At 38.3% G+C, this 20,495-nt stretch overlaps 1 protein-coding gene across 1 annotated transcript in view; it reads left to right on the top strand.

Annotated features, from left to right (window-relative positions):
- The window catches only part of Ugt8 (UDP glycosyltransferase 8), a 64,051-nt gene extending 44,663 nt beyond the window's left edge, over positions 1–19,388 (top strand). Inside the window, exons 3-6 of the mRNA XM_005386810.2 lie at positions 8,872–9,014; positions 10,556–10,632; positions 13,326–13,545; positions 16,795–19,388. Of these exons, the coding sequence (XP_005386867.1) occupies positions 8,872–9,014; positions 10,556–10,632; positions 13,326–13,545; positions 16,795–17,158 (804 nt within the window). The 3' untranslated portion in view covers positions 17,159–19,388. The remainder of the gene's footprint in view (positions 1–8,871; positions 9,015–10,555; positions 10,633–13,325; positions 13,546–16,794) is intronic.
- The last annotated feature ends 1,107 nt before the right edge of the window (positions 19,389–20,495 follow it).

Raw genomic sequence — 20,495 nt, 5'->3', positions numbered from 1 at the left:
TTGGCATGCAGACTTTAGTTGCTTACTATCAAACCATTCTTTTTGGAAATGCAAGTCTGAAATCAACAGAAAGCTGGAATATAGTTTCCAGATACTTCATATAAAGGTGCTTTTTGACATTTATTATTTACTTTCAGAATCCACATTTCTCCGGAACATGAGCAGTGAATGAAGCAAAGGCCAGTGTTCACATGCAGATAGTGGAGGCCACAGTCTGACTTGGATTGTGAACTTCCGGGCAGGAAACCTTATCTTGCTTATTCTTGACATAAGTCACATAGAAGGTCACATAGATGGTGACCAGTAAAAGTCTATTTAACTGTAATTAAATTATTGTTGAAGTGTATAGGCTTATAGGTTAAATAAGGACATTATGCTATCTCTGTGATGGTAACGGTAGTAGACTTCAAAAGGGTATGGGGCTGTCAGAATTATTTTGGAAAAATAAAGACCATAGGTTCTATGGCACAATTGGGCCTCATCTTCGTCCATTATCTTGTTTTCTTAGCAAAGACAACTAAAATGGGCTTTAAGTCACAAGGTCACACGTTTAGCCACTTAGTTGCTTTCTGTTCACCCTGGCCTTTTCTGAATGCTATGGACTTTGTGTGGCTCTTTTACCTCTGTGTTAAGAATCCACTTGTGACTTTTCAGAAAGGAAGCAAATGAAGACACATTGAGATATTCATGCCCCACCCTAGTGACATAGAAACAGCCTTTCAGTATGTCCTGCTGTGGGGAATTGGGAATGGAAGGGGTTTTCTGTGCTTCTCATGGTCTAAGGGCCGTAGGTGAAAGACTCAAGAACTAGGGTCTGGGTCTTCCTCAGGCCCATTTTTATAATGAATGGTATGGGCAATGGAGCAACGATGCTGGGATTAGTCACTGGTCGGTCACCTCAGGAAAGCATCCAGCCCATGGGCAGAAGCATGCAGAACCACAGCAACGGCCTCCACATGCTTGGAGGCTGATTTTATTTGCTATCTGAGACCTTCACTGAGCTCTCAGCTAGTACATCCCCCCTTAGCCTCTTGTGGTCTAGATTTGCTGGTAGCAGGGTGGTTCAACACTCCAAGAACAAGAGAGATGGGGGGCAGCTATGTCCTTTGTTGTGACCTCGCCTTAGAGGTCACTGTCCTTGCTTCTGCTGTACACTTGAGCTGAGATGCCACCAGCCAGCCCAAGCATGAACACTGGCAGGCCCGGGGGTGGGGGGTTCTGACAGCACACCTGAGACTGGAAGGAGTGCCTGAGCTGTATTTTGGGGAAATGTAGTTTGTTACACAATATAATTCCCATGCCTTCTGCATTGGTTTTAGAATTTGCAGTTATAACTAATAATATATGTCTTTCTTTGTTGCTTTTATCAGATGCACTACATGCCAGTCACCTGTATCCAGTTTGTCAAAAAATAATATGCAAAAATACGTTCGATGCTTAAATTGATTGCAGGAGTTTAAATTTAAAAGTAAAAGTTAGTATGTCATCTAGAGTTTTTTTCTACAGTGAAATAAAATTTTATTTATTTAATTTTCATCCAAAATCCTGAGTATTTGTTTTTCTTAAGCAGACCTTAATTTATAGAATTGTCAACTGAAAAGCTATTTTTCTTTTTATAATGTAACATCCTTAAAATAATTATGTTTTAAAACATGAGTTTCACAGAAAATTTCCAGGTGCAGTTCAAATTTTTTCTTTTTTTTTTCTTTTACCTGAACCTTCTGAGGATATTTTTCCAATATGATGCATTAGTAATGAATTTTGTCCTCATAAAGACATTTTTATATGTAATCTCAATACAAAGGATCAAAATAGGGAAATGAGCAGTGATTCATTACACCCCAACTCTCACACCACACTGAAATTTTGTCAGGTCCTCTGATATGTCCTTTATAAGGAAGAATCCAGTTCAGGATTAAGCACAGCCTTTAGGTGCCCTGTGTCCTTTAGCTTTATCTTCTGGAACATTTAGTCAGCTTTCCTTGACTCTCAGGGTTTTGACACTTTTGAAGAATCTACGTCTGTTACTTTATAGGCTGCCCCTCAATTTGGATGCTGGTTCCGTATTCTTGTTGGCATGTCTCACAAGGGCCCTTGTTCTGTGTCTCCCATCTGGCCAGGTGGTGACTACTTTTGACTGGTCTCCTTGTTGGTGATGTCCACTTTCCTGAGTTGACCAAAGTGTTATGATACCAACTTTTCTCTGTCAGGTGACTAATTTTACCTTAGTAGTCAGTCAGAATTTGAAGCTATGAAATACAAGTACTCGTGACCCATACTCATTGTTTGTGTGGTGGGACATGATGTCAAAGAAAGTGTTGGTTGTTTTCTCTTTCTCTTCTTCTTCTTCTTCTTCTTCTTCTTCTTCTTCCTTCTTTCTTTTTTCTTTTTTCTTTTTTTTTTTTTAGAAAGAAGGAAGGCAGAGAGACTGGCTGCTTTTTCATCAGGGTAGATTATATAATGTATTAGCTAAACTTGAATTTTAAAATGAGACATTCATTTAAAGTGCTCAGTAATCTCTTAAATTCTAAGGAAGAGACAGTTTTATTTGTCCAGTTAGATGAATACAGCAGTGGACTTCTTGTTTACCCTTGTAAGGGTTTAGATTATGCCTAGCTTTTAAAATTTATTAAAAAACATAAGTATAAAGCGCTTACTGCATGCAGCTCACAGCCAGGAGAGAGAAAATCGTGGGTCTAAACTCTGGAGCTGTCAGGCGCACTAAGATCGCAGGTCTCTGAGAGTGCAGGAGCCGTGGTGGAGGGGTAGCCGGCCAAGAGGGGAGGCTGCGTTTGGGGGCGGGACAGAAAAGTGCCCCAAACCAAAAACTGATAGGTCTTAGTGTAGAGATTTACACATTCTTAAGAGTGTAAATTCTCTGAAGACAGGAAGTTTTGTTCATTTTTTTCTTTGTTAGGTTCGTTTAGTGCCTGGAAAAGTGTGAGATACCATCCATAGCAGAGATTCAGTAAGTACTGAATTAATGGGTGGATTTGGAAACACACCTAACTTTTTGGCTTACTGTTTAATCAGTGAGTGCCTCTTATTCCCTCAGCAGAATTTGTCATTTAGGTAGGAGATTACTGGGGAAAATGCAGTGGTGTTGCAGGCCTGGGTGCTGTTTTCGCTATGCGGAGAGGACCCCAGCCTTCTCTTTCTTGCCTGTTCTTTTCTAACCTCTGTATTCTTAATTTCCGTTTGTAACATAAGAAAGGTGTGTTCCTTTGGACACTTTCTATTTCTGGAGAGAGTTTCATCTCTGTTCCTTTAATATTTCTGTTGTTTTTAGATGCCTTCTTTCCTTTTGTTACTATCTCAGTACTCTGCCATGCTCAAAGCCTCAGGACGTCTGCTTGTGTGTAGTTATTTGAAGGTTTTAAGAACCTTGAAAATTCAACTCTTCAAAGTCAGATTAGGGTTTCAAATTTTGCTTATGTCTTCTAGTTGTGACTATACTAGCAAAAAATAAAAGCCTATGAGAAAGAAAAGAAAAAGATACTGCAGAATCTCAGTTCAAATGAGTACATCCTTCTAGGTGCTTTTGAATTCTCTCCTGAAAAGGTCACAGTGTTATTGAAGGTGTCTTCTGAGGTTTTTTACAAAATAAATCCATCACTGTGCAGTTGATCTTTCTGTTGCTTCTTTGGCCTAATTGTGGCTTAAATTGCTTTGGATAATCTTACAGATCATTTGAATTCTCTAGAAAACTGATGCTGCATGTAAAACTTTTTTTTTTTTTTGTAACCAGCTTTATTCTGAAACATCTAAAATACGGTGAACAAAATACAATAGCAAATATCTTGGTGCCGCAAGAGATTTTTGTTTTTTCCATATATATTCCTTACTCCATGTATTACTTATCAGATGTGCTGGCTGGGGAAGAGAACAGATTGATTTTTAGTTGAGAACACACTTTGATGTATCTGTTTACATTTAGTCTTCACAGTGTCCTGTGATTTATTATCAGCAGTTGTAGAGCTGGGGAAACTTGACCTCAGGAAGAGCAGGTATCTTCATTATGAGCACACAGCAAGTTGTGGAATTGAGATTTGAGGTCTTACCAAAACCATCAGTTGAAATCAGTTGCTGAAATATATTCAGTTTCAGTGGTAATTTTAAGATTTTCAGTGGTCCTTTTTTGGTTGTTGGTTATCTGTCTTGGTAGACATAGGTCTTGGTTATCTGTCTTGGTAGAAGGCAGAGATCAAGTTTGATATACAAAGATGTCCTTAAAATGTTTTGCATCTGGCAGAACTTTTTTTTTCTTTGAACCAGGAATCAAACTGAGGACCTCGTGCTTGCCAGGCAGGCACCATGCTGCTGAGCTATCACCCCAGCACTAAAATGTTTTGCATCTAAATGTTTATTATTTTACCTAATGGACTTTGCAGAATAAATATTTCACTTCTTTACAGCCTATCTGACCTAAGCAGAACATTTCTTTATATCCCACGTTAACAGTGGTAGAACAAGCCTGTTGATGCTGGTGTTGGAAGAAGAGAAGCAGCCCCCACTCCATCCCATTTGTGAAGGGTTCTAGTACAGTCCAGGCCTTTTCCTCATGCAGTGGATGCACAGACAAAGCAGGCAGTGTTGCGGGCTTCTTGTCCTCCCTGGTCGCTCAGGCTCCCTTTCTGGGGGCAGCGAGAAAGCTAGGTTTGGGTTACAAAGGGCCTTCAGGACGTATCTGGGGCGGTGTCCCCAGGCCTCACACTTGCTCAGGAAGACTTTGATGCCCTCAAAATCAGGCCTGGTGAGGACAGAGGTGCATCTTCACCATCCAGCTTTTTATTAGTTGTCCTTTTATTGGTTTGGTAGCAGTTACTTTTTCAAAAAGCTATTCTACATTTCTGGAATTGGAATATACTTTACATCAGCCACAATAAACAAGTTTCTGTTTTTTTAAGTAAGGAGCTTAGTGTGTAAACTCAGAATCAGCTAATGATGGTCATCTACACAAGTCCAGGAGTTGGTTTGTACGCCTTCTTCAACTACTTTTCACCAGCATCTATATCTGGCCATCCATCATGTCAGAATTGTGAAAGCACTGAGCATTGTGCACTTTGAGTGTTTGTTCCCTGCAGGTAGCTCTAGCGTGTTCTCTTAGCCCCTCTTCCGCCTCAGTTCCCATCCCACAGAGCCAGACCATCGTACCCTGAGATACTGGACAACGCTGCCCACTGGATAGTGGGGTGAGGGCACCAAGCACCTCTCAATGCCTGCTTCTTGCTCTGATGGAGTCAAGGCATCTGATGCGGACTTGCTTTAGGAAAGGAAATCTGAATATACTAGAAGACAAATCATTTTTTAAAGTGATAAGTACTTTAACGTGTAACATCTGATTATAACAAATACAAAACATTACTCATATGTTAGCTTTTTCTTCAAAGGATTTAAGACACTTAACTCACTTAACATCTAAACTGAACAAATCGTACAAGAATAGAATTACGTATACTGATGATGAGCGTTTTTGATTTCCTGTTCAGTGGTTTCATCACTTGATTTGTCTTTTGGAAATTGCAGATTTCGTCACCTGGAGTTTAGATTTTTCTAAGCTGCAAGAAGTGAGCTCTGGGTTTGCTCCTGTTCTGATGGAAGCCCAGAGGTCACTGCTCCGTACTTGTGGTGCCCTCTAGTGGACAATGTGCACATTGCAGAACTGAGAACTAAATACAAAGTATTAGATGCACCTTCCAAATTCCTATCTGATATGTTTATAGGTGTACACAGGATAGCTAATGTAGTTGTACTACTGACTTCTATTACTTTATTGAAAGGAACAGTTAATGTTTAATTGTTTGATCAGTCTTACTTGCCTATATTTGTTTATCTGAGTAACCAATACCAATATGTAATACAGCCACCATTGTTAATTTCCTATCACCTTGTCTGAAAATATGTATTGCATGTATTGTTTTGCGTTATTTTGTAAATTTCTGTGTGTCTTTAGTATGTTTTTGTTCTTTTATCTTTTAAAATAAAAAAAAATTAAAAAGCCAGATTCCTATCTGACTGTGATGGAACGCTGTACGGAGTGCGCGGGTACCCATAATGTGCATGAGAAGTGGTACTTCTGGCAAATGGGAGATTATGAGTTAAGGAAGAACCCTTAAAAATTGTACCAGGTGTAAAAATAAGTATAGTAGAATTCCAAAATCAAAAGAAATAAGAAAAATCTAAATTTCAAATACTAAATATAAAATAAGAGTAAATAAAATTCTTTGACATTGTAACAGGAATGAATAGATCCGTGGGACTGAAGAGAATTGAAAAATCAACTGAGAGGGTGTTATTTCAAATCTTTAAGGAGAGGATGACATATTCAATAAATAGTGCTCAGAAGACTGGCTGAATATATGATTAAAAATAAAGGTGGATCCCAGCCTCATTCCTTTTTTCCAAATAAGTTGTGGATGCATGATAGGTTAAAACATTAAAGAAGTGATACTATTAAATTACTAAAAGAAAATACGGACCATTTAAAGATAAAGTGGGAAAGACTTGCTACATAAGGCGATAGACCCACACACCTTTAAAAAAAAAAGACATTTTATCTTTCTAGAGAAGAAACATAGTAAGTTGAAAACAATAACACTTAAAAGGCAAATAGCAAATTCAATCTTTAAGTTAAATGAAATAAACTGTAGTATTTTACTACCTAATAGAGTACTTTATAGACTGTAGGGAAATAATCTGAGTTTGAGATGAAACAACTTCCTATGTTACATGTGCTATTCTTATATGAACTGTTTTCTTTCCTTATGTGAATTGTTTTCTCAGATTGTTTATTTTACCCTCACTGCTTTTAGTGTTAATCCTTTGATGTATATGTAGTAAATATTCCTGCCAGTCTATTTATTCTTCTGTTGCCTTTTAAAATGTCTCTTTAACATTTTAGCTGTTCTGTGATTCATGTTCATGGAGGGATAGGACCTCATATTTTTCTTAGATCTGTTGCTGGGTAACTCCTTTCCCCCCTGAAGAAAATTTTAAGCTCACATCTGGCAGAATTTGTCTCACTACCTTCATTGCCTTCTTCTTTCTTCTAAGATTGCAAACTTCTCACTGCAGTGGCCCTCGACACTGGGGTGCATTTTAACATCTAGAAGAGCAAAGTCTGCCTGTGGTTTAGAAATGTTTTACTCTTTCTTGGACATTTTCAACATGGAATTGTGATTCTTTGCAAGTTCTGTAGCATTTCTCATATAGTACACAATGAAAATGCATGGAATTTATTTTCATAAGTCTTAGCATCTTCATAACATTACTTTCTATTCAAGTATGCATATATCTCTCCATTTGTTCAAGTTTTCCTTATTTGTCCTCTAGTAAAGTTTTTATGTTTTGTCCTACTTCCTTACATATCAGTAAAGACTAGATACATTCTTGTTTTGGCTAATTTATGGTAGAAAAAGCTGGAAAAATAGGCCCTTGATTTTTGTTGTATATCATGCAGAACGAAGAAAATTATCGGACAACTGTTTATTGTATGAAGTTAGTTGAAAGTGAAAGACCTTTAAGTCTTTGTGGAATAAAATTGAAATTGTTTAGCTAACTTTAACTCGTTTAACTATATTTCAATGTAAATTTCTGTAAATAACATTGATCTTGAAAGTTTCATGAAGGAGTTGGGTAATAGATGTTACCCTATTTGAAGACAAACCAAGGGGTAAAATGATGTATATGTTTAAATCATTCTGCCCTGCAGCCTTTTTATTTGTTTTCAGTACATCTGGCTTGGGATTGTATATAAAATAAAATTTTTAAATTGATTTGCTCTTGCTTCTTACTTTGTATCTGCAGATGACAAGCACCATTAACTTTTTTAGCACATATGCTGTGGTTGGTAATTGTAGCAAAATAAAAAATTAGTAGCTTTAAACTCGATAGCCCCTTTGTTTCTTTCATATATATGTGAGTAGAATTTTCTAGAAAATAATGTATTTTAGTAAGGTTGTCATCCCTGCCAAGTAACTGTAGCCTGTTTCATTCACACAACTGCTAGGAGCAGGCAGGCCCCTTCCTCCAACGCTTGTTCAAGCAGCGACACCATTCACTGGTTCATTGGGACGTAAAACAGGTCCTTCCCTCCTCCGGCTAAGAAAAAGTGCAGTGGAGCCAGTTAATCCAAGTCTCATCAAGGGAAGGGAAGAGGAAGGAGAACACAGCCTCGCTTTCCTTTGAATACATCATGAGCCTTCTTACTGTGCAGCAGTCATGGCTGCCAGTCAGCTTACGCTGGGAGGTGGTGTGGGTGTGGGACACAGCCATGACAGGAGCTCATTGACCCTAAGGCCTGCTGGCCCTGCACACTGAGCCCAGATGCAGCCTGGTGTCTCCACGGGACCACCTCCTGGCAGAGCTGTGGGACACCGGCCTGCTGTCAGTCTGGAGAGCTGTGCTCCTCCAGGGCTGTGGCTCCATTGGTTGCATAGGAGAAAATGAGGCTTTATGTCTTTGACAAAGATTTACTCAAAAGCATGACCTCCGTGGAAAACAAGCTGGTGCCTATAGAATGGAGCAAAGCCAGTGGCATGCCTTTAAATGATCTTCCATTTCTAGCACAAATCGGTCATCTCAGTCCGCCTGATTTGCTCTTATCTTCATACGAATCTATCTCTGACCATGTCTCAAATTCAGGTTCTCTATTCTGACCTCTGATCTTTGTTTTTGGTAGCTTTATTATTTCTGTTAGTGTTGTCAGATAAAGCATTTTAAACAAAAGCTGTTACACAGAGGACGGTGCCATATGCTCTTCTTTATAATTGTTAAAGAAAATTACTTGAAGCCTTTTGGAAACTGTGTTAGCTGGTGCCGCTGTGAGCCACACAGGGCTTTGTAAACTCACGGCGCTCTTTGGCCTTGCAGGACCTCCAGAGGTGGGTGAATGGCGCCAGTAAGCACGGCTTCGTCCTGGTGTCCTTCGGAGCCGGGGTCAAGTACCTCTCAGAAGACATTGCTTACAAATTGGCAGGAGCTCTGGGGAGATTGCCCCAAAAAGTGATTTGGAGGTAGGTAAATAACACAGTTGTCTCTTTGCTGTTGACTCCCAGTGTCGCCCTGCCAGTCCCAGTGAAACACAGCATATTGATTCGCTGGCAAGACCAGTGGTGGCCCAGAGGTTTCATTTTGTTTCCTAGTGCACTGACACTTAAGAACTCGGCCGGGGAGATGGCTCAGCAGCACAAGCAGGAGCTCCTGCGTTCGATTCCCTGTACCAAAAAAAATTAACTCATAAGAGTCTCATAGAGACCTCTGGCCTGTAAAGAAGATGCGATTTGGCATGATTTATTCTACACTGGTTACCTTTTATGTTTCCCTCAGAATTCTACTCCCGTTTTCTCCTCTATTCTTAGTGTTTATAATTTCATGGTAATAATACTCCTTTCTGTGTCAGTTTTGGAGTGAGGTAGAGAGTGATGAACTAGTGACTAAGAAGGCAAAATGTTGCATGGGTTTCGGGGCTCTTACAGGCATCCGTGTGCTCCCCTTTCCAAATGGTTTTGGCTTCTTTATCCAAGTGACCAGACTTTTAAATCACCACTGACTTACCAGTTTTTACTGGTTAGCACAGACCCTGGATCTGCTCCACCTTCTTCTGAAGCTGCTGCTAACAGGTGCCTGTCTCTGGAATTTAAATCAAAGTTGAAAAACCAGACCTGAATATTTTACCCAGCATGTGTGTGTTTGGTACGAGCCACCATTGTTGGGATATCATAGCAAACAGATGTCCCTCAGGTTCTACCACAGTTAGAAGAAAATGTTTCCGATTTTTCAGTTTTCAGTTCTTATTAATACACATTTGCACCGTATAATGATTGCATTCCTTGTGGGAATTAGGTACATGTGTTTAGCACATCTTCATTCTGATTTCTTCTCCTTCACCCTTCCCTCCCCTCTCCCTTTATCTCTTGGTCCCTTTTTCTTTGCAAAAGATCTGTCTCCCTGTTTCCTGTTATCTGCCTTTTATTTTGCTCCTCATTTATGTTTTGGGTTTGTCTCTGAAATATTATGAACATTCTGAGTCAGATAGGTTTTCGCTTTATTGGCAACAGTGCAAAGATAACCTCTTTCTCCTTGCTGAGCTGTGAAATGGACCCGCCGTTCTGGAGCCCCGTTAAAGGAAGAGGCCCACATGCTTCTTTCTTTCTAGTGCTTTTCCTTACCTCTGGCTCTGGGGGTCCAGGCTTTGGGCCAGGGGTGGCCCAGTGCAGTTCTCGCCGCACCTCTTTCTCGGCTTCTGGCGCTGGTGGAGACTGACCGCTAGCAATGATTCACTTGGATGTTTTTTTCCTCTCATCTCTTTGTGTAGATGAGAAGAAGTTAATAAATCTTTATGTAAACAAATGCTTATCTGTCCTTCAATCAGTGAAAGATTTTTGGTTACAAAGAAACTTCATCACTTTCTTGTTGATTCTCAAGCATGATTTCATTCCCAATGTCAACAAATGATCGTGTAACATTTACTTTAAATCTAAAAAATTAACCAGAGAGCCCGTACCAGGAGTAAGGTTTGATTTCTAACAGGCTTACGGTCTGGTGTACGTTTTAGGTTTTCTGGAACCAAACCAAAGAATCTAGGAAACAACACGAAACTCATAGAGTGGTTACCACAGAATGACCTACTTGGTAAGTCTGTGACATGCGGGTACTAGCTTGGCTGTTAGCGTTTAATTGTGTAAATAAGATTTTTACACTTGAGAAGTTTGTAAATTATATGTGTCGTACATGGTGAGTCATATATTATGTAGTATCTCAATTTTTTCTTGTTTGTTTTGAGACAGGGTCTGTCTATGCAGTGTAGGCCTTAGCTCACAATGTAGCTAGTTTGAAACCAAACTGGCTTCAAACTCCTAGTGATCCTCCTGCCTCAGCCTCCCAGGTGCTGGAATTACAGAGGTGTGCTACCATATTCTGCTCAATTCTTAAATTTCAGGCCATTTCAAATCTTTATTTATTGGAAAACAGTTTGTAAAAATGTAATCATGGGACCTATAGTTTAAAATTTTATACCAGTTGCAAATTTTAACTCCCTGGAAATATACTTAATAAGTTACATACATTAGCAGTAAATAAAGCTATGCCTGATTAGGCTAGTGAAATAAAAGTAATAAAATTACAACAATGAAAATGCATCCATTATAACAAGTTTTATTATAGATGTGTCTGAGAACCCAGAGAAATTAGAAATTATTTATTTGTGTAATACCAAAGAGAAGCAGAAAACCAGGGAAATAGTTTAATTTTAACTTCAATTGTATCATCTGTCTGAATTTCTCCTTAATTTATTATTTTATATTCCAGATAATTATAATTGGTGACTGGCCTAAAATTTTAAATTATAGGCCCCAATGACTATGAATTGTTTTCCAATAAATAAAGATTTGAAATGTTGGTCTGAAATGTAATAAATGAAATACTGCATATTTATTGGAATTCTAATCAACTCAAAATTGAATTATTACATGCATATTTTTAAAATATACAGATACTTGAATTTAAGTAATTTAAGTCTAAGTCATCTGTGGTCAGTAGACACTGATGGTAAAAATGTACATTTTTATTCCTTGAATTCTGGAGAAACATAGTATCATATTTTCCCTTAACATATACTGAGGAAATTATAAAAGTTATTAGCACTGGTAATATTGGCCACCTCTTGTTCATTAATACTAACACCTAATATTACTTTTAAAATCAGCTTTTCGAACAAACTTTCAATAAGCTACAGTCCTCCTCCTAAAAACAGGCAGTTTAAACTTTGTAATTATAAATCAGTAAATAATTCTATGTATGTAACTCCTTTTTATCTGGTTAGGTACATTCATCTGGTTAGAAACATTAGTTCATAAATGATAAGACCTAGGAGAAATGAACGCAAGGTAATTTTTCTTGACACTTGGATGTTTTCCTTGAATGTCTTTGTTACTGACTTCATACTCCGTAGGAAGTAGGGAAGTTAGGTCAGTGGCGGTCAGCTGTCTCGCAGGAGTGTGAGCCCGTGACCGGGAGCGTCTCAGTTCTCGTGAGTGGGATGTGCAGTAGGCGTGGCTACTCGGTTGACCTCCTGGAGTTGTGGCTCCTGTGGGTGCCTGTAGTTTCAGCTCTCTGACTTTGCCAAGGCTGGTGTCCTGTACCACTTCTATCCATGACCGTGGCTGGCCCGCTCATGGCTTCTAGTCATGATCAGACGGTTCCCCTTGGATGTGACCCAAATCGGTGTTTTCCCCCCTTTCACTTTGGAATACCCACTTCTTTACACAGGCCAGCTCTGTTCTTTTTTTTTTTTAAACTGCTGGGCTTGGTGGTATAGCTCCTTAGAGAAGTAGCATGCTACTGCTGCACAAATCCACTTCTAGAACTAATCCTCTGAGGTCTGAGGGCCACTTGAAGCTGAAGGAAGGAAACACTGATGACAGCCCCACTAGGCTTTGGAACTGTAGCATGCTGGCCAAGCCCTTCCGAGACTGTGGCTCACACGCGTCCTTAGTTTTGCACCTGGCATGTGCACATGCGTATCTCTGTATGTGTGTATTTATAAAGGCTAATATTTCTATAAGCATAATTGTTTTTTGGCCAGTAACACAGTTTCTGAAGTACAGTGGTTTTTTTTATATTACTTATGCAAGTGTTTGACCCTTTTTATGAAATATAGGCTGTTTACTAGGAGAACAAATCTGGGTTTTGAAACACTTCATTACAATTTTGACAAATTGTTTCTCTTTATTCCCATGGCAACTAGGTGTCCCCCTAATGTCCCATTTTTAATAGTGAATTCCTAGCAATACCGTCTCTACTTGTTGGTATACCTAAAATGTCAAATTGAACCCTAAAATTGTGAAACATAGATGCTGATAGAGCATTATAAGTGGTGTTTACTCTACAGCTTTCTTCTTTGGATAGGCCCTAAACTCTTCGTTGATTTCTCAAATCAGCCTTACATTTTTATGTAATTATTTTACAAAGTGAATTTGACTTTAATATAGATAAGTACTAAGAGTAGTTATACAGTATATATATCTCTATTTTTAGTAAAATGTGATTGCACCTCAGTATTGTGACTTCTTGCTTTCATTGGCTTCTTACTCTTATTGGCCATTTAAATTTGTGTAGGCATTGTGTGTAAAGCTCTACACTTCAGTTACCTAAAATGGCTTTTGGTGTATACAATCAGCCAGTTCTGGATATGACAAACATTTTAATTGCTATACAGCAGGAATTAATGAAATTATGCTTTAAAAAAATCCTGTATCTGAAATACGTGTTTAAGGTTATCTGTTGTAATAATGTTCTAAGTTATTTTGTTTCTTATCACTCTTTAGGGCACTCAAATATTAAAGCCTTCCTGAGCCATGGAGGTCTGAACAGTATTTTTGAAACTATGTATCATGGTGTACCTGTAGTGGGAATCCCACTCTTTGGAGACCATTATGATACCATGACCCGGGTGCAGGCTAAAGGCATGGGGATACTGCTCGAATGGAAGACGGTTACTGAGGAAGAGTTATATGAAGCTCTGGTGAAAGTTATCAGTGATCCCAGGTAAGGTTTCAGTTAGTGTTAGGCAGATGGTGTTATCCTTAGCACACACATCACATTATATTGTCAGTAGTCAGTTATTGCCAATAAATTATTAATAAACCTTTAGATTGCTCTGATAATGCTTTGTACATGTTTGCAATAACTTGTAAAATAATAATAGGAACCCTTGAGCAGCCACGCTGTGTCTCTGCGTAATAATGGTGTCAGGATTTGGCAGCCTGAAGAGGAAACTGCAGTGGGAACAGTCACTGTCAAATACTGTGTCTTTCATTTCATTTTAATAGTTGTCATAGCTCTGTGTTATAACTTTCATTATCTACATTTTAGAAATCAAGCACTTGAGACTCAGACTGAGTAACTGGCCCACAGTGGCGCAGTGGTTAGAATAGGAGTCTGGAGCCAGGCTGGCGGCTCCCTAGCCAGAGGTCCAGGTTCCACACAGTAAGACTGCTGCTGGCTTCCCCCGCAGTGGGTGCTGCCAAGATTTATTTCCTGACAAATCAGAATCTTCATTTCAGTTTGGTTTTTAAATTCTTGATGGGCCCTGCATTAATCCATTTCACCAGAGAGTCTCAGAGGACAGAGAGCTGGCCTGTAAAACACATTTCAGGATGTGATGTTTATTTGTCCTGCATTTCTGATGACACTAAAGATGTGAGGATTGTAACATTTTCTCTTTATCCCCAGCAGACATAACTTAACCCTGGTTGAGAAACACTGCCATGTTCTAAGGATCACCAACAATAAAAATGACTTCCAATGAAATGCTGTAGCTTACACATAAAGCTCTGCATCCAACTCTGGTTCCCCGCTGCCTTTATGTGAGCTCAGAGTTTGCCCCTTCTCTCAGCTCCTAAGGGTTCCAGGGACTTGGTGACATATCTGGGACTTGAAGCAAGATGTCCCATGACCCAGGGTGCTCAAGTATATCCTAGTCCTGCAGCCTGTTCCTTTTAAGGGCTAATGCCTTTGTAAAAGTGTCATCATTAAAAAAAAAATTCTTTTTAATGTTTGTGAAATACAATACTGGAGTTTTGGGGTGAGAAATTTACTGGTACAGGGTCCGTTTTCCAGAAAAGCAAAATGTTAAGTAATACAGGAGGTTATTCCAGCTATTTTGATTGCAGGGCCAAGGGTCAAGCTGAAGGCCATGCCTGTGTGAGGCAAGTGCTCTACCGCTGAGCTCCGTCCCCAGCTCTACCCTGCTGTGTTCTATGAGGAGTGAACTGCACTGAAACAAAGAGAGAACCAGCTGTAATCTTAGGTCATAATGCAGTTAAATGCCAGCTAAAGAATCTTGAAGTAGGGGCTGGGGATATAGCTCAGCAGCACAGCACCTGCCTGGCAAGCACAAGGTCCTGAGTTTGATTCCAGTACCAAAAAAAAAAAGAATCCTGAAGTATACATAGGTGCTTGATTTCAGAATGTTTTACTTTCTATAGTGAATAAATGTATGTTATTTCAAAAGTGTGCATCATTAGATAAATGATGACTTTACTGCATCACAGTAAACATCACATCCTGAATCTTGAAAATTTAAACATTGAAAATATTTAAATCTTGAAAATTTAAATATTTAACCAAAAGGTTTTTGAATATTCAGGATGGAAAAATGTCTTAATGTGAAAATGACAATGATCTGTATATAAACTTCTATAAACTAATATCACTTATCTTTCTTTGTTTCCAAATACATGACAATGTTCCACATTTAATATGCAATAATTATTGAAAAGGCTAATTTACATCACTAATATTGTATCCAAGATACTCTACTTTAAACCAAACAGTATTGCTAAAGAAGTATTTATTTTTTAACTCATAAATGATACTATTGCAGACCTTCTTTCCTCGTTAGTCCCTTGTGCTTATTTAGACAAAGTCCATTGCTGTTCTTGTCTGGGAGGATTCTTTTTGGAGATTTTATTGTTTTAATGTGAGTTATAAAGAAAGATGCTGTTAATAATGACAGCACGTATCTATTGTATTAACAGCACATATCTTACCCATGGTCAACTTTTAATTGAAGGCATACTTTTGTAAAATGTAATAGGTTATAACTACTCCTTATAAGGTAACTCTTTATTAAAAGCAGCTAGCTGAGGGTTTCTTTGGAATAGTGTAAGGGTGGTCTGATAGCCATTTAAATCACACTTTCATTTGTTTTTGGTTTGTTTTTTTTTTTTTTTTTTTTTTACTTTTACAGTCTATATTTTTACTGGAAGGGATTTTGAATTGTAAGCAGACTGTTGCAAGGATATGCTACTTGAGATAAAATTTGAGACTAGATCCAGGATGGAAAATACCTTCCCTTCAAGTATCTAGGTATGAAGTTCTTAGAATCCCTTTCCAGTTAATCCACTGACCTCTGAACAGAGGAGCTGAACACAATCAGATTGGTTAGTAAGCATCTGTGGTGAGGTATTTTCTTTATACATTTACATATTCACATGCATTCACATGTCATGTGAGACTTCATAGTAGTGCTTTTAAGCCCCATTTTATCTATTAATATAGTATCCTTACATCATTATTTAATGATGATTTAAGTTTAAAAAGTCATTGCTTAAAAAAGTCATGGAATGAAATTTTGCGTTGTTTTCCTCTATCCTGTTTTAGAATCTAATATATTTACTCCCTTTCCTGGTTGAGACTCATTGGTTTTTACACACACACACACACACACACACACACACACACACAAATATATATTTTTCAGTGCTGGGGATGGAACCCAGGGCCTTCACACAGAACTACATCCCATCCCCTTTTTATTTTATTGAAACAGACTCTTGCTAAATTAGGAGGACGGGGCTCCAACTTGCAGTCTTCCTGCCTCAGCTTCCCAGAGTGCTGGGATTCCAGGAGTGTGCTGCCGTGCCTGACTCATTGATTGATATTTAAAGGCATGGAGAGGACACCATAGGATGTAGCATAGAAAGCAGAGGATTTAAGAGTCAGAAAACCTTGTGTCTGAATCACAAATTTATAATCATGTTCTGATTGCTTAGTTTCTCTGATTTTCATTTTCTACATCAGTTTAAAATGGGTTTTATTGGGTTAACATAAGATACAGTGTTTAAAGCACGTAACTCAGTGCCTGGAACATGCTGAATGCTTGATAAAGGATAGCTGTTACATTATTTTCCTTTTTTTTTTTTAATTTTAAAGAGAAAAAAGATAAAGAGCTCTGTAGACATTGCACCTTGCATACAGATGATCATGCTGTGTTTTGCCCCCACCCTGTAGCTATCGCCAGAGAGCTCAGAAGCTGTCTGAAATCCACAAGGACCAGCCTGGCCACCCTGTGAACCGCACTGTCTACTGGATAGACTACATCCTTCGCCACAACGGAGCGCACCACCTGCGGGCTGCCGTGCACCAGATCTCCTTCTGTCAGTATTTCCTGCTGGACATCGCCTGTGTGCTCTTCCTCGGTGCTGCCTTGTTTTACTTCCTCTTGTCCTGGGTCACAAAATTTATCTACAGAAAAATCAAAAGTCTGTGGTCTAGAAATAAGCATAGCACAGTTAATGGACACTATCACAATGGAATCCTGAATGGCAGATACAAAAGAAATGGCCATATTAAGCATGAGAAGAAAGTGAAATGAGCCAGAAGCCCAGGTGATGGAAACATCTATGTTCAGTCATTGAATTTTTATCGCAATAATTTAGTCTAACAGCTACTAAAAATAAAATGTCAGTAAACAAGTCTAATACGCCCTTATCAGATCTTACTAATGAAATTACGTGAAATTGAGGTGGCTGTAAAGAGCACAAACCTAAAATGGAAAAATGTATTTTATTCAAATACTGATGCAGAGTTTTGGCACTGAACCTTTTAGAAGCCTTAATTATTTCAATTGCTTAAGTGACTGTGTCAGACCGTAGTTTTAAATTTCGATATGTGTTTGTCACAGATAAGCAATGGTTTCTTTTCTGTTGATAATGTTTGGGTCTGTGTGTGTGTGTGTGTGTGTGTGTATGTGTGTGTGTCTCCTAATTCCGAAATTTCGGAGAGTTGTCGTTAGCTGCAGATTTTTGGGGGAAAACGATCAAGAATGAGGTAAAAAGTTAGGACCAAAATGTTTCTCTCCTAGCATTTCCCATTTGTGAACTCAGAACGTTATGGGGAAGAACCCTTTTCCCTCAACACTGAATGCAGAGGAAGAAAATGAAAAGTGATACAACTTTTTGTACTTTTTATTTTTTAATTTTTTTTTCCTTTTACTTCCCAGTTCTTAGGGCTGTGAACATTTTCAGGACAAAAGATATAACTAAGGAAATACAAATTTGTTATCACATTTTACTTTAATTTTCTCCCTACCAATAATTTTCCTCTGGAAGAATTTCATAGCTTTTCTATTTCGTTTTAATGAGTAACGTTGTGTTCGGTGCATAACTAAGACAAAGCAACAAAACTCTGACTTTTGTTCATACTACTAAAGAGGACTACTCAGATGACTTTTGCAAACAGAGCCATGGCTTGAATGTTTATTGTACCTATTTGAAAGCTTTTCCACACTGTAAATTTTGAGTGTTCAGGTGTTACAGTTCCACAGTTCTAACCTAAAACACTATCTTTTTCATCCCCTTTATTGTGTGGGCCACACAATCAATAGCACATAGGTGCCAACAGTTTATTTGCTTAAAGTGGAACATTGGGTTCGCTTTCCTGGTACCTGCTTTGTCTGCAGAGGCCTGAGGTCTTGGTACCACGTCAGACCCACATGATACACAGACCTGGCAGGAATTGTTCCCGTTTGTGCAGAGAGTTTCTGTTTCCCTCCTTACTCCTGCAGCCCCAACTCAGCAGCCTTTTCCATGAGCTCGGCTGAGACAGAAGAGTGACAGTATTCATTTAAAGCAAGGATGCAAGTCACAGCCACCAGAAAATCAGGTTCTCCCTGCTGAGGCATTCACTATGCAGCAGCTGTCAGTTTATCCCATGTCATTCTGTTTACTTAGCATTTGCACTACACACGTTGAATTTATGCTTTATTTATTTGTAGATTGAAATCTCGTGTCTGACAGCAGAGAATAGCAGAGTACATTTACTTAAGTCATTTACTAACATGGAAGAGTTGTGCAAATTCTAGAATGCTGTGAATCCTTGTCATACACGGTGATATACGACTTTATTATTCTCCCACCAGGAGCCAGTCTCCTATAGTAGAAATAACGTCACAAGTAGTTTTCTAATGCATATGCAGACAGATGTACTGCTCTCTGAATACTTGAAGAAATGGTATTACATATAGAAGCCTGTTAGTTATACCTTTTCACAATCTGACCACAACTTTGCCGTTAAAAGGGAAAAACACACAGGCAATGAATGGTGGGATGGTAGCAGGACTTTAGAGTGTATGAAGGAGGTGATTCTGCTTTTTTGGAATTTGATGAACTTGACAGTAGGCACTGGCTGGATGAATGAGTAGACATAACTTAAAATCCACTGTGATAAAAACTTTAATAAACATGATTTAAAATAGAGAAATGTTGTTGGAATAAAATTTTTATTCAGATTCTATTTCATATTATATATATTCATTATAAACATGTTTCTAAGATAGGTCACCCAACTTTTGTATGTGTATATGAGTGTGAAACAATTTATTACATGTGAGAATGTATTTTTGTTATTTAACAGAGGGGTTTACAAGTCCATCAACATGGACCTTAAGCTTCTGTCCCAGAATTAAGAATGTTAAGTGTAGGCATTTAATGCTTATTGTTACTTTGTTTCCCAGAAGCTTATTGTTAGCCAGTTTGGGTAAATAGAGTGATTTTAAAATTTTCACACATGGGCCAGTTTCTCTAATAAAGTTCAGTTTTCAAGAAGGTACTTTTCATGTATTTTTTAGAAAGAGCCTCTGATCCTATTTAAATATTTCCATAGCTGATTATCCTCATGTCAGACACAGGTGATAAGAGTCAGACACAGGTGATAAGAGTGTAACTTCTGATATCCCTCCACACAGACACAGTGGCAGGATTTGGAGGCCCAAGGCTAATGTTTGGTAACGAGCAATGATTTATGATTGAAGCTGGAAAATGAGATTTAATGCTCAGCTAGTCACCAAGTCCCCCAAATACTACTAAAATCAAGTGACTCTTCTTCAACAAGACAGAGCAAATAACCAAACAAAATTGAGAGAATGAGCATAAGTTGAAACACAGTTTGAAGTGATAATTTAGTGATTTTATTGAAAATATAATTAATTCATTTTTTATTCTTGCTGCTAAGTAATTCAGCAAGTTTATAAATGTAAAATCAGATTTGAGAGTGTTTATTTGCAGTTGGCATAATTGGCAGTTAGAAATAGAAAAGTCACTAATATAATGAGGTTTGATAATTAAAATTCTGTTTTCTAAACCTTTCCAAAAATATGCATTGGAGAACTTTTCCTGGCTTCTGAGATGGTAAGAGCTTTAACCAGCTTTTAAGGGATGTTCATGCAAGGATGCTATTGATATTTTTGATAGATAACAAAAACATTGTTCAAACAAGTCTTAATAAGAAATGCTTAGAAGTCCACATGATTTTTTTTTTTTTTTTTTTTTTTGGTTTTTCTCCGGTACCGGGAATCGAACTCACAACCTCGCGCTTGCCAGGCAGGCGCTTTTTGCCGCTGAGCTAAATCCCCAGCCCCCACATGATTAAAATACTCATATTGTCCTTCTTGTACAAATTCTGCAAAATATTACAGATCCTTGCTCACTTAGTGTTTGGGTTGCTGAATCAGGGCTGCTAGCTGGTCCAACTACTAATGCTCTCACCGTTCTAAAATAAAATGTACAAACCAAGACACACACGATAATTATGGTATTCATGCACACTGGTCCTGTTAGGTAATTCAGACATGATTTAGAGAGAACTCACATTGCAATCTAATAGGCCGCGTAAATAGTGTAATAAGACTAAGGTATTTTCAGTAGAGCATAACC

The sequence above is a fragment of the Chinchilla lanigera genome, unplaced genomic scaffold, assembly GCF_000276665.1.
Source record: "Chinchilla lanigera isolate Chin_1 unplaced genomic scaffold, ChiLan1.0 scaffold00027, whole genome shotgun sequence".
Lineage (NCBI taxonomy): Eukaryota > Metazoa > Chordata > Mammalia > Rodentia > Chinchillidae > Chinchilla > Chinchilla lanigera.
Note: the sequence above shows the minus strand (reverse complement) of the source record. Positions and strands in the feature narration are given on the sequence as shown.